The sequence below is a fragment of the Melanerpes formicivorus genome, unplaced genomic scaffold, assembly GCF_026170545.1.
Source record: "Melanerpes formicivorus ecotype bairdi unplaced genomic scaffold, bMelFor1.0.p_v2 SCAF_7, whole genome shotgun sequence".
In the NCBI taxonomy this organism is placed as follows: domain Eukaryota; kingdom Metazoa; phylum Chordata; class Aves; order Piciformes; family Picidae; genus Melanerpes; species Melanerpes formicivorus.
The window spans coordinates 20365258-20379760 of NW_027142359.1; the positions used below are offsets into that span (position 1 = coordinate 20365258).

Genomic DNA, 14503 nt, shown 5'->3' on the forward strand with positions numbered 1-14503 from the left:
AATAATGGGAATGATCTTGGCATATTTTTTCAATAAACGTTGTACTTCTTATATAGTTAAGGCTTCAAGGAGTGACATTATGTAGGCTTGCACTGAAATGGAGAGAAAAGAAGAGAAGCTTATTGCACTCCTGAACATTTGAGGATTAAACAAAGGTTTGATACAACATTGCCTAGCTCTATGTATTTTCATAATTGGCACAGAATGATTTTGCTTCAGTAAATGTTCTAAGAATGAACTACGAGAGCCCCAGCAGGTTTCTTTCTGATTCTTGATAGAATACTGAAAATATACTCCTTTGGAAAACTGCCCAACTTAAGCAATGTCTATTCTGTATTTTGGGAGGGTGCACGCCTTGGTGGGCTGTTACACTAAGACATAATTATGGGACATCCTCTCCCTGCAAAGCTATCTGCCTGGAAAGCTACATTTCAAGAACCTAGTTTTAGTCCAGTTGTGTGTCACAAAATCCAGAAACAGCTATTAGACAAAATTTCTCTGCCATGGGAATATTCCTCTCTTGAGAAACAAAACTCTCCTCTTGATCTGATGTGAAAAACTTAATAATAATAGGGGAAAAAAAATAATACCAGGAGAGACAGCAAACGCTGAGGAATTTCCAAATGTTCTGTTTTCAGAATTTGCCCTCTGGGGACAAGTTTTAGTGATTAAAATACAAAACACAAAGGTGAGGGGGGGTGGGAAGGAAGGAAGAAAAAGGCAAATTCTCAGCAGCATGTTTACTTAAAAGCAAGCTTATTAAATTATTTATTTAAATGCAGTAAATGAGAAATATATACTGCTCTTGGCACTAAATGAGCAGTTGTGGGAAGTTCATATTCCACACAACTTTTTTTGTTGTATTCTGGCTCTCGGTTGCTTTCCACCCTCCACCATTCAGTCTCTCACTTTTCCATTTGTTGTTTTCTGTTGTTATTCCTTTCTATGCTTTTTTTCCTTCTCCAAGCTTCTGTCCCTGCAGACTTCTCCCCATATGCTTCGGTACATTCAGATCTGTTCCTTCTGGAGCACTTTTTTTTTCCTTTAATTACTTGCTGTTTACCAGCAACAAACTGGACAACAGTAAATGCCTCAAAATAGAGTCTAAAAAATTTCTTTAATATTAATGATCTAAAGAAGGCCTCGCATCTTGAAATATTATAAATAGAATAGTGGTATAGGAGAAGGCACATCCATATTTCATAGGTCCTCTTATTTTTATTGCTTTCTCTTCCTTTTCTATTCTATTTATATTTCACATTTTTTTCACTCTTCTGGTAATCTTTCTACTTCCTATTCTGTTTACCTCACCTTCAGATTCTTTAACTTTTTATTTGGCATTTCTTTTGCTGCTTCTCTCCTCTGTTTATTTCCTTACTTTGAATTTTTCATTTTTCCCTGTTTCTTTTAAATATGCTTTTTTCCCCTAGCTTCTACCAGTCCTCTGATTTTCTAACTGTCCTCTCTCCTGTGACAGGTGCATCCACCCTGATAAAGGCTGAAACTTCTTGACCACCAAGAAGAAACAAAGCCTACAAGTCACAGCCTCTGCAGTGACTGTGGTAGAATAGAATAGAATAGAATAGAATAGAATAGAATAGAATAGAATAGAATAGAATAGAATAGAATAGAATAGAATAGAATAGAATAGAATAGAATAATAGACCAGACCAGGTTGGAAGAGACCTTCAAGATCATCGTGTCCAACCTATCATCCAACACCACCTAATCAACTAAACCATGCAACCAAGCACCCTATCAAGTCTCCTCCTGAGCGCCTCCAATGATGGTGACTCCACCACCTCCCCAGGCAGCCCATTCCAATGGGCAATCACTCTCTCTGTATAGAACTTCTTCCTAACAACCAGCCTAAACCTCCCCTGGCGCAGCCTGAGTCTGTGTCCTCTTGTTCTGGTGCTGGTTGCCTGGGAAAAGAGACCAATCTCCACCTGTCTACAACCTCCCTTCAGGTAGTTGTGGAGAGCAGTAAGGTCACCCCTGAGTCTCCTCTTCTCCAGGCTAAACAACCCCAGCTCTCTCAGTCTCTCCTCACAGGGCTTGTGTTCCAAGCCCCTCACCAACTTTGTTGCCCTTCTCTGGACACGTTCCAGCAAGTCAACATCTTTCTTAAACTGAGGGGCCCAGAACTGGACACAGTACTCAAGGTGTGGCCTAACCACACTTTGTTGGTTGAAAGCCTTGCCTTTCAACTGAAGTGTGGATGTGATGGCTGTCACCAAAGTGCCCAGGGTACAAATGGAGCCACATCAGAGAGAAAATGGAGGGAGTGCTCCTTGGAGCAGTCAGGGACTCTTCCCTTAGGTTCAGATGCCACCTAAGGAAACTCCTAGAAGCCAAGAGCCCTCATCTTTCAGGTGAGTGTTTTGCACATTTATGGTCATCATTTCTAAAGCTTAATAATTCTTAAGTTGATTGTGTAGCATTAACCCAGCCTTACATCCTGAATCTATGGTTTGCTAATGTCAGAGTTCTGCATAACTCTGATAACAAATAAATCTCTAACACCTGCCTCATTCAATTGTGTGAGCCTTCGTGACATCTCCATCATTTTCTACTGCCTCCTTTTTTCTTCATGTTTTGCTATAAAAAATTGTAGTTTCCATTATGTTTCATTGCAGTTATTTTTGGCTATCATCATTTCCAAAGACACATTGGGACACATCTCCACATGCTGTAATCAAAGGAGCAATGTTGTTACACCTCCTCTTAGCTCTGCTACTCAGCAGTTTGTTGCAGTATGCCTTCTGCAGCATCCCACAGCTTCTACACCTTTTGGCATCATTTGCCATACAAAATAATGGGCATCTTTCTCAAAGACAAGACAGGGGCTATTAGACCAAGTTAGCTTAAATCAAGTCTTCTCTTGGACTACATACACACTGAACTTCTCCTTACTTTCCTAGCAGTGCCATCCTCTTTGTGCCTCAATTTCTTCTTGCTTTGAGTTTTTCAACGATGTTTGCTTGAAACTGCAGGAAACAACAGAATAACAAAGACAGATAAATCAGAGACACAAGCATGAGATAAACATGCAGTCAGACTACATAAGGGTTTGACAGTAGAAATTTTGGGGCACAAATCCTTTCAGGAAAATCCCTGTTACCCTCAAATGGAACAACGCAAAACCCCCCAACTCTTAAGAGTCCCTAAATTTATATACAGCCACTTCTAGCATATGATATAGCCTTGCCTGAACCAACTGAGAACAAATTCAAAGTAAACATAAGATAAATGATGCATTAGTTCATCAAACACTGCATCTGAAAATTAAGTCACCCTTCATTGTACAATGGTAGATAGATAGAGATATACTCACAAATTCATGGAATGGTTTGGGCTGGAAGAAACTTTAAAGATCGTCTAGTTCCATCCCCTTTGCCAGAGGCAGGGACACCTTCCACTAGACCAGTTTGCTCAAGGCTTCATCCAACCTGTCCTTGAACACCTCCAGGGTGGGGAATTCACAACCTCCCTGGACAACCTGCTCCAGTGTCTCATCACCGTTGTACTAAAGAACTTCTTCCTAAGATCCAGTGTAAAGCTACTCTCCCTCATTCCGTTGTCCCACTGCTAGACATCCTTATGAAAGGTCAACCCTCAGATATTTATAGCTACTAATAAGATCCCCTCTCAGCCTTCCCTTCTATAGAGAAATTTACCTTAAGTACGTCCTGCCCCAGATCTAGAAACCTCAGTTCATTTTAGTAATGTCATAGGAGACAGTCAGTATGTTGTTGACATGTTAATGGACATAAAACTTGTTCCACTTCCATTATGCATAGATAAGGCTTTATTGTTTTGATTTTATTAAGAAAAAACAGGGTCAAAGTATTGATATTGCTAACACTTTGGGTTTATGCCCATAATGAATAGTTTGTTTCCTTGCTTTTAAATAGATGCAATCAAATTCTAAGCCAATTAGGTATGGGGAAACCATAAATTACATCTCAAGTGGAGTTAAAAAACTTGGCTTTGAAGTAAATAGAATTCAGAAGTTCAGAAAAAGGTATTATTATACTCTTTTTTGTCTTCTTTTTCCCCCCAAAGACAGTATGTTTTTATAAGCCAGCACACTGTGGAAGCCATGATTCAGCTACAGTGAGACCTGCTCTTCTGGAACTGCAGTATTTTCTCAATGAGCATGGACAGCAGTTTTATGAATTTTCTTTTAAGATCCCCTGCACTCAGCTTTGGGTTGCCAAAGCAGTGCATTGGCTGCAGTCATAAAAATGTAGTATTTCATTGCATTGACATCATAAAGGATGTTTCCTCAATTTGCTGTGGTTGCATCAATAATGATTTCTCAGTTTCTAGAAAGAGTAGGCTATCCCTTTCCTTGAATGCACTGGTCAGTGCAGTGTTGCTATAGAACAGGATATTCTGGTTATGGTTCAACGGACACAGAGTGAGCAGTGAAACAAAAAACAAAAGCAGTATAGTACAAAAAGGATGTAGAATAGCTTTCATCAAATCAGGTCGCCTTCTTACAGACTTGGGGATGTGTGGTTAGAAAAGTGTGAATTGGAGAGGGTTGTTAAACCTCATTTCATTGACCTCAGCCCATCTACAGGACCTGCACAGATCTCTTTGCAGTGCCTTAGAACAAGTCTCCCACTCAATTTAGTGTCATCTGCAAACTTGCTGGTGGTGCCCTATACCCTCCCATCCAAATAATTATTAAAGATACTAAACAGAACTGTCCCAAATAACACCACTTGTGACCAGCCACGAGTTGGATTGACCTCCGTTTAATCGCAATACTTTGGCCCCAGCCTCCAGCCACTTTTTAATTCAGCAAAGAGTCCACCTGGCCATGCCATGGGCCACAAGTTTCTCATGGAGAATGCTGTGGGAGATGGCATCAAAGGCTTTACTAAAGTCCAGGCAGACAATGTCCACAGCCTTTCCCGCATCCACTAGGCAGGGATGGGACACCCATGACTTCCCTGGGCAATCTGTTCTAGTGTCTCACCACCCTCCTGGAAAGAATTTCTTTCTAATCTCCAGTCTAAATCTCTCCTCTTGGCAGGCTGCTATTAAGGTCTCCCCAGAGCTCTCTCTTCTCCAGGCTGAACAGCCCCAATTCTCTCAGCCTGTCCCCACAGGCGAGGTGCTCCAGCCCTCTGATCATCTTTGTGGCTTTCTCTGGACCCACTCCAACAGTTCCATGTCCTTGTTGTGCTGGGAACACCAGAACTAGATGCAGTACTCCAGGTGGGGTCTCACCAGAGCAAAGTGGACGGGTAGAATCACCTCCCTCATCCTGCTGGTCACACTTCTTTTGATGTAGCCCAGGATATGGCTGCCTTCTGGGCTGCTAGCGACCATTGTTGGCTCATGGTGAGTTTGTCATCAAGGGACACCCACAAGTCCTTCTCCTCCAGACTGCTCTCAAGCCAATGTTTGTCCAGCCTATAATTGTGCTCAGGATTGCCCTGCCCCAGGTGTAGAAGCTTGCACTTGGCCTTGTTGAACTTCATGAGGCTGGCTTGGGTCCACTTTTCAAGCCCATCCAAGTCCCTCTGGATGGATCCCTTCCCTCCAGCATGTCAACCACACCATATAGATTGGTGTCACATGGAAACTTGCTGAGGGTGCCTCAATTCCAGTGCACTGATTTCAGGAGCATTCCTTGTTTCCCAATAGTGTGAAAAATGCAAACTCCCATTATTAAGAAAACAAATCAGCAAGCAGCCTGCTGAGAAACAGAAGTGTTTCCATTCTGCATTTGCTTGGTGCAGTGAGTTCATACATACAATGAAGGCTGATTTTTGGGTTGATACAAGACGAAACAAGTCTCTTAGATCTTGAGGCTTCTGAAAGATGTGTTGTTCAAAGACCATAAGGAATCCAGCAGTTTGCACTGATGTAGCTTGAAGCAAGCAAGTGCTGGGGATGAACTCAGTATTGCTTTTGTCTCTTCCTGATCTCTTGTACGCTTGAAGAATCTGTAGTCTCAATCCTAGGCATTTTCTAACTCCAGGCATGCCAAGATGCTATCTTGTACATGAGAACCTCCTGACCTTCATTTAGTTCACATTTTCTTTATTTCCCCTTTCCCACTTCCTTTCACTCTTTCTTTCCCTTCCTTTTAGGTGTAGCATTCAGGCCAAGGAGCACATTTGCAATGCCTGTTAACACACCCCGGGGTGTTTCATAAAGATCAGGTCTTCTACTTCCACTCTTAATCACTTTCAAACTTTACGACAAAAAATATCTGAAAAACTTGTGAAACAAAAGTAAATTTTTTTAGAGGCTTCTTCTGACTTAAATAAATAATGAGTAGTCAGGAGCACTGAGAGCTTTCCCATCCCTGTCTTTCTCTATCCTTCCTGAATTTCTGAGCATATTAAGACTATTCCTTCACAACAGTTCCCTGCCACTAAGCATGTTTTATGTTTTGCTTGCAAGCTGACTTTGTCCCTTTGCCTACAGTCTGCTAAATGTGAAGGGGACAACATTAATGTTGTGGATTAATTTGATGTAAATGTCAACAAATTCTGCCTGCAGATATATCTGTATGCCAATTTTCAGTCAAGGGACTTTAGGGAAAGTCAAGGAAATGCTCACCTGATTAAAAGATGTCCACTGGAGCAAACACTTGTGCTTCCCTTTGCAAAAAGAATTTAGCTCTCTATTTCCCCCAGTTTATTTGCTCTATCCCTTCAGCATTTCTGTGAGCAAAGGATAATTACTACTTAAATGATTACTAAAAGGCATGTTACAAGCATTGCAAGCAAGCCTGAAGGACTTTCTTCTCTTTAGTGGTTATCTCCACAGTTATATCCTATGGTGTCACTAACCTACAAAAGGCTGACTGTTCCAATGTCAAATCTCACTCCTGGAAGCAATAAATCACATCTGAAATATGTAGGACTGCAGAGAGAAAGCATGAAAATTTAATAAAGAATTTAATACATTCTGAACATGTCAACATGACCTCAAAAGCATTTATCACACACCTTAAGACACTGAGTTTCAATAAGAAGGTGTCTGAATTGCTAGCTTTAATGTCAGCTAAACTTAGGCTTATGAGAAGAGATGCCATCACCTTTTGAGATGGGCATGTATCTCATCAATAATCACAGGAAGTCATCATATCTTTTAGTTTACCAGTATGTGTTTCTTAGCTTATCCATTTGTGATTTTAAAGGCTCTATTTTTCTGCAGCAGTAATCTAAGTAATAAAAAGGCTATAGTGAATCTTGAAAGCATGTCAAAATGCCTTCTTTAGCACATGGGGAAGTGAAGGTGGACACAGCCAGTCTCACAAGAGATAAGCTTGTGTTTATTACAAATATTTTTTCCCTGAATAATTCCCTTCAGTAAAATCTAGTGAGGGCCTTTTTGTTAGGTGGCACAATTTCCTTGCAGCATCTGAATGATATGTGCTGTAGTGTTTTTTCTCCCCTCCCCAAGGAAGAGTTCAGTAGTTGCTTTTTATTTTTTTTACCAGCAGAGACTAAACAGAGAGGGGAGTAGATCTTTGCTATGAGGCAGAATAATTATTAAGAGAATAAAGCTTAGAAGAGTTTCTCACAAAGGATGGTTGGTTTCAATACCAGTCTTGCATAGGCCAAAGCATATGCAACAAAGAAAAGAAACTAGGGAGCCTGATTTTCATTCTTACACTCCAACTCTCTGCTACAGATTCTGTAGAGAGCTTTTGTCTTCTCCTGTGCCTCCTTTTCACCATTCAAGCAGTGCAGAGCAGTTCCGGGAGGAAAACTTCACTACAGAGTGCTTCTGCTTGTTGGCTTTTGACCTTTATTAAATAATGCTTTGAATCCTTAAACCAAAGCACCAGGATGTTCCTCTCCTGTGGGTGAAGCATCTGCTAATTCTATTACAGTTTCCAATACATGAGTAATTAGTGTGGAATAACTTTAGTTTCCTTTCCTTCTGCAGACTTCTTCAGAAAGGTGACTTACCTTACATTGTGACAACAAATGATGACTCCTGTATAAATTCCAAAGGTTGAGGAGGCATTAGAATATGACAGCTGCCTTTCCAGCTGAATAAAATGGAACAAGAGTGACATCTAGTAATCAGTTCTGGTAAACACTGGTGTATTCTCTTAAGTGTATTTCGTGTCCTCTAATGAAATGCTGTAAAATCACTTAATGTGTGATTTTCCACTTAGAGTGGAAAGTGTCACTCATTTGCAGAGCTCAAGTCCTTTACACACAAGGATTCTTTAAGCCTCATTGCACCCCTGTTAGAAAGTTTTTAAATCAATTCCAGTTTACAGGTGGGTAAAATGAGCGAGTAAAACATGGCTTCTCCAAACTCGCCCAGAATTAGGAACAGGACATTATTTTTTACCACAGTTGACTTTCACTTTCCATAAGTTATGCTATCTTGAATTCCCAGGAATGAAATAATTTCCACTGCCACTGATGTACTGTGTGGCCAGCAGGAGCAGGGAGGTCATTCTGCTCCTGTACACTGCACTGGTTAGGCCACACCTCGAGTACTGTGTCCAGTTCTGGGCCCCTCAGTTTAGGAAGGATGTTGACTTGCTGGAAAGAGTTCAGAGAAGGGCAACGAAGTTGGTGAGGGGTTTGGAACACAAGCCCTATGAGGAGAGACTGAGGGAGCTGGGATTGCTCAGCCTGGAAAAGAGGAGACTCAGGGGTGACCTTATCACTCTCTATAACTACCTGAAGGGAGGTTGTAGACAGGCAGATGATGGTCTCTTCTCCCAGGCAGCCAGTACCAGAACAAGAGGACAGTCTCAGGCTGCGCCAGGGGAGGTTTAGGCTGGATGTTAGGAAGAAGTTCTATACAGAAAGAGTGATTGCCCATTGGAATGGGCTGCCCAAGGAGGTGGTGGAGTCGCCGTCATTGGAGGTGTTCAGGAGGAGACTTGATGGGGTGCTTGGTGCCATGGTTTAGTTGCTTAGGTGGGTTGGATTGGTTGATGGGTTGGACACAATGATCTTGAAGGTCTCTAGCAACCTGGTTTGGTTTATTCTACATAAAGGTTTATTCTAAATACTTGACAAGCAACCATCTCTTGCTCCCACAGCTGGAAAGGTGTAACACGGGAACCAACAACGTGTGTTCTGTAAACTATGTGCAGCCAAGTATGAGAGAGTTCTGTCAGCACTTTCAGAGGAGTACAAGGACTATAACAGCAATTGCAGCATTCTGGTGGTGCTGCAGCACTTGTGAGTGCCACCTATGAGTTCTAAGTACTGGGGTTTGATGCCTGGGACAAGAACTTTCTTTCAAATTTTCATTCAAACTACCTTTGGAAAATGTTTGCCTGCATACTTGGCTTGGTATCATCTGCACCCTCAGCAAGTATGCAGATGATACCAAGCTGAGTGGTGCAGTTGATAAAACTGAAGGATGGGATACCAGCCAGAGCAACCTAGACAGGCTGGAGAGGTGGGCTAAGGAGAAACTCATGACATTCAATAAGGTGAAGTACATGGCATAAGGACAGCACCAACAGCAAGGAATTCATCACCAACCCCAGGGGTATCAAATGCAGGCACTCAGCCAGCCATGTGCAAAGCCTCTGCTGTGGCAGGCACCTACCACCACCACCCACACCAGCCCCCCTCGTCTCAGCAGGCATGAGGCTGTGTGGCCTGGCATACACCATGGGTTGGTTCAGCTGCTGTCCTGGGAGTGCACCATAGGCCTTTGTGAAGAAAATCAACCCTCCCCCACCCAGACTGAGGAATATCACTTTTGCCAGCACCTCCAATAAGTATTCTTGAGGCAACCTAAACCACTCCTCCACCACAGGGTCCAGGAGGATACCTTGGGGGTGACTCAGGAGGATTCTGGACACCCTGGAGGTGCCAGAGAGCATTTAGGAGACTCTGGGTGACCCAGGTGGGGATGGAGGATGGAGAAGATCCTGGAGTGACCCCTGAGGACATGGGGGATGATGTGGGCCAGGTGACAATAAGACAGATGTAGGGGGTCTGCGTTGGCCTAAATGAGGCATGGGGGTTGGAGCCATCCATGTCACCACTGCCACCCTTGCCACCCCCATTTCCCATGGCCAGATAAAGTTGTGCACTGCAGGGTGGCCCACTTTGGCTCTGCACCTGTCTGGCTGGCAACCTCAATGTCATCTCCCTCATGTCTTTCATTGCAAGTGTCCCTGTCTTTGTCCCTGTGCCCAATCCCTTCCCCATCCCCACCACCAATACCTTCCAGCTGCTCACCTGTGTGATGAGAGCATCAGGTCTCAGCACTCCTTGACCACCACCCCTGCCACGATGTCCTCATCCCCTTTCTCATTGTAGTCCTCTCCCCTCTCTACTGTCACCACCCTGGGGCAATGGAGGGGACCTGAATCTTCCCCTATGCTCTTGCAATTCCTGTCCCCTGCCAGCACCTTGTAGGTGTCTCTCATCCCCAAGATACTCCACAAGGTTCCCAAACTGCCACATCCCCTCCCTGCTGCTGGCTGGGCTGCACGCACAGCCATCACATCCCCCGAGACAGGTTCCCCCCAGACGCCTGGTCCCTGAGTCCCCCCTGTCTCCACAGGTACCTGATACTCACTATGGGCACTGGCTCAGGCCAGAATTGAAGGGGGTCCCTGGCATCTCCCCCTCCCCCCAGCAATTAAAGGCTCCAGTGAAGCTGTCAGCATTGTTTGGGACCCTGGGACATGGGGAAGAAGGACACAAGGAGAGGACAAAGATAAAGAAGAGATTTTATTGGCCAACTCAGTGAGCAGCCAGCTGGGACAGCCACTGCCCCAGTTGGGGGACTTCAGAAGTCCCCAGGTATCCCCATCCCCCTCCAGGGCAGGACCAGCCTCCCAGCTGAATAAATATTTGGGGACAGGGATGGAGACAAAAACAGCAGTGGGGACTGGGACAAGGACAGTGGGGGTTAGGGGTACTGGGACATGGACAAGGACAGGGATGGGTATAAAAGAGGGGACAGGGACAGAGAAAGGATGAAGACAGAAACAGCGTTGGGATCAAGAACAGATATGGAGTCAAAAGGGCACCTTAGGATGGCAAAGGGCCCCCCCCAAGCGTGCCAGCACGGGTGGCCAGCAGCAGCTGGAGGGGCATGGGAGTGTAAGTGTCACCATCATCATCTCTGTCACCATCCCCATCCCTCTCTGGCCGCATCATACGGTCATGCAGACGGTTGAAGCGCCGGGCACGCAGGCTGTGAGGACAGGGAAGACATTGTGTGGGACCCCAGCATCTGGGAAGGGGGACACCCAGGCGTCCAGAGGGGACACAGGCATCCAGGTGCCCAGTATGAACCAGTGTGTACCAGTACGGGCGGCGCTCTCTCGGGCTGAGGCTTCGCCAAAGCTGCGCCAGCTCCCGTGTGACCACGGTGGAGGGCAGTCCCGGATGGGCTCTGGTACCATCACCGGGGGTTCACCACCTCTGGGGACATCTCTCTCAAGTCCACATATCCCTCCCCAGTGCTCATGGCTCCTTTGACTGTCCCCATCCTCCAGGGGTCCCCAGGTCTTCCTGGAGGGTCGCCACCCTCCTGTGGTGTGCAGGTCCCCAAGTTCCCATCATCTTTGGGGTCCCATGGTCCTCCTGGAGTCCCAGTATCCCCATGCCCCCATCCTTCCCAAGGGTCCCCAGGTTCTACCCGGGTCCCCATGTCTCCATCCTCCCCAGTTCCCATAATGGAAGTTCCCCACTGTCCCTGTGTCCCCACCTCATGTAGGGTTTCCGATTCATGCAGCAGAACATGATGAACCCGTTCACACATTTCTTCTTTTGGCGGGGGGGAGCACTTTGTCCCCGTCCCCGCTGTCCCTGCGGTGTCCTCCCCATCCCCACGGCCACCCTGGGGGTCACCGTGCTGCCATCAGCCACTGCTTCATGCGGTGCCATTGCTGGGGCCTGTGAGAACAGTCGTGTTTCGGTGGGGGGTGTGACATCGGGCTAGGAGGGTAGGGTGTGACACTGAGAAAGAGTGACACTGGGGGAGGAGGGAAGCATGACGGTCCCCACCTGCGGGCTGAGATAGATGTCTGCGAAGAGGGCTGGAGGAGACACAGTGACCCTAAGCAGGGCACACACACGGATAGTCCAGATCCCTCCCTCTGGTCCCCCAAACGCACCTCGTATCACTTCATCGGGGGGCCCCGGGGAGGGCGGCGAGGCCAGCAGGGAAGGGCTGAGCCCCAGCAGCCCCTCCTGCTGTGTGGGAGGGGACAGGGGGACACCATCTTCCCAGCCCACTACCTCCCAGTAGGGCCCAGTAGGGCCTAGCCAAGGGCTGTCGGCTCCTCCCAACTCCTCCTCCTTCTCCTCGTAGGGGACCAGCTGCTGCCTGAGGTGGGGGGCGAGAGAGAGGTTAGCACTTCAGGGTATTCCCCCATACCTCTCCCCCCGACCCCCGCCCAACCTGTCACATACCCCTGTGTGGCCTCAGCACTCCGTCCCACCTCTGCGGTGTCACCGCCAGCGGGGCAGCCTGTGGGGATGGGGGCGTGTCACCAATTTGGGGGGGTCGTCTCAGAATGGGCAGAGAAGCTTGAGTGGGGCCTGGGGAGCTTGAAGGTTGAGGGTGCAAAGGAAGCTATAAAGGAGGGCCCAAAGTGGATTAAGAGTTCCGGGGAGGGGAACCTCAAAAATCGAGGGGGGGGGGTGGGGGGGGGGTCTGGGTGTAGGGAGGGCGTCCTGGAATTGAAGGAGTCATGGGGAGGGTCCCCATTACCTGCCCCACCCTGGAGGATGCTCAGGGTCCTCTGCAGGTACTGGATGTACCCCAGGACGCTCTCCAGCACCTGTGCCTGAGGAAAGTGGGGGAGAGGGAGTCCGGGGGGGTCCAGAGCGTGCAGTGCTCAACCCCCCACCCCCCCGGCAACACCCAGACCGACCACTAGAGCTCACCATCACAGAGACAAGCCCCAGCACCTCCCCCCGACTCTCCCCATTGTCCCCCCTCCATCCCTCACCAAGAGCCCCCCCAGCATCCAGGAGTCCCTCTCAGACCGTCACCAACCCTCTACCCTCTGCCCCCTTCTCCCGCACCCTTTCCCCGTACCTGGGTGCGGCGCCCCCGTCCCCCGCCTCGGGGCCACGGCACCATCTGCTCCAGGTCCGGCAGCAGCGAGCGCCAGTCCCGGCTGGGGGCCCTGGGGAGGAAACATAGAGGGGGAACGTCGGGGGATACGGTGGGGCGTAACAGGGTAGGATGCACAGGGGAACGGAGGGCTGAGAGCGAGCGGCAGCAGAGGAGACGTGCTGGGAGACAGTGTGGGTGCTGGACATCAGGACAGAGCCCAAGGCGTGCACACCGCGGGGAGGACACGGAAGGATACCCAAACGGGACACGCCGGCGTGGGGGACATCGGGGGTAAAACACAGGGGGCCAATCGGGATGGCAGGGGGTCGGGGGTACCATGGGAGGAGAGATGGGAACACGGGCATCACCGGGAGGGACACGGAAGGGCCCGATGAGGCACCAAAGGGTGTTCGGGGATCCACTGAGGGGACACACATGAGTGACGTGGGTGGTGTGACCGGCGGCAGGACGCGGTGCCCCCCCCAGCTCCCGGCCCCCTCACCAGTGGCTGTGGGACTGCTTCGGGCCCCGGGCGCTGCCCCCCGGTTGCGGCATCTGGGGCGGGGTAGGGGCGGGGCAAGTACCGGGGCTCAAACGACCTTGGTGGGGAGAGCTTGGACCCGGGGGACCCCAGGCCGAAGGGTGTTCCCAGGCCCGAGCACCAGCGCTCGAAACTTCCCGAGCAAAGCCGGCGCCAGACCGCGGGGCCGAGAGAGCGACAGGTGGGGGCGTGGCCTGTGGTTCGGGGCGGAGCCAGAGCAAGACGCGCCACCGAATGGACGAGGGCTCGCGAAGGGCGTGGCTCGCGAGCAGCCAATGGAACAACGAGGCACGGCCCCGCTTTCCTATCTCGAGGCAAGCAGGACCTCGGAGCCAGCCAGGCTTCCCTGAGGGGAAACTCAAGTCAGCATCTTGCAATGGTTTAGTTGTTTAGGTGGGTTGGATTGGTTGATGGGTTGAACACCATGATCTTGAAGGTCTCTTCCAACCTGGTCTGGTCTGGTCTGGTCTGGTCTATTCTATTCTATTCTATTCTATTCCATTCTATTCTATTCTATCTCCTCACCTGGGCAGAGCCATTTCCCCGAGCACAGACTGTGATCACAGGTGCATCATTGCAGTGAGCACTGACAATAGCCATCCCCTCCCAAGAGCAAGGCAGAGGGGAACCATGAGGATTCCAGGAGGAAAAAACTATCTGATGGTGAGAGTGAAGAGAAACAGGAAGACACCCGTAAAAACGATACAGTATTCCAAAACACAGGCAGGGGATGAAAAATGGAAGAGAGAGAGAGAGACACCTTCTGGAGAAGGTTTGGTATTATGGGTCTCCAACTCTACGTCCTGGTGCATCCTCTTTTAGGACACCTTGTGTCAGAAGATGCCTCTGCCTGGGCAAGAAAATTAGCGAGGCTCCTTTTGGCCACTCAGCAGAGTGAGAGGGCTTTTC

The 14503-nt window shown here is 48.1% G+C and overlaps 1 protein-coding gene across 1 annotated transcript; it reads right to left on the reverse strand.

The window, feature by feature from the left end:
- Positions 1–10764: 10764 nt before the first annotated feature.
- MEIOSIN (meiosis initiator) lies at positions 10765–13738 on the reverse strand. Its single transcript, XM_068140507.1, has 8 exons — positions 13556–13738; positions 13033–13123; positions 12703–12778; positions 12402–12459; positions 11994–12315; positions 11695–11882; positions 11290–11379; positions 10765–11178 (listed from the first exon to the last, which is right to left on the reverse strand). Exons 1-8 carry the CDS (start codon positions 13606–13608, stop codon positions 11013–11015), a joined length of 1044 nt encoding a protein of 347 aa, XP_067996608.1. The 5' UTR covers positions 13609–13738; the 3' UTR covers positions 10765–11012.
- Positions 13739–14503: the final 765 nt, after the last annotated feature.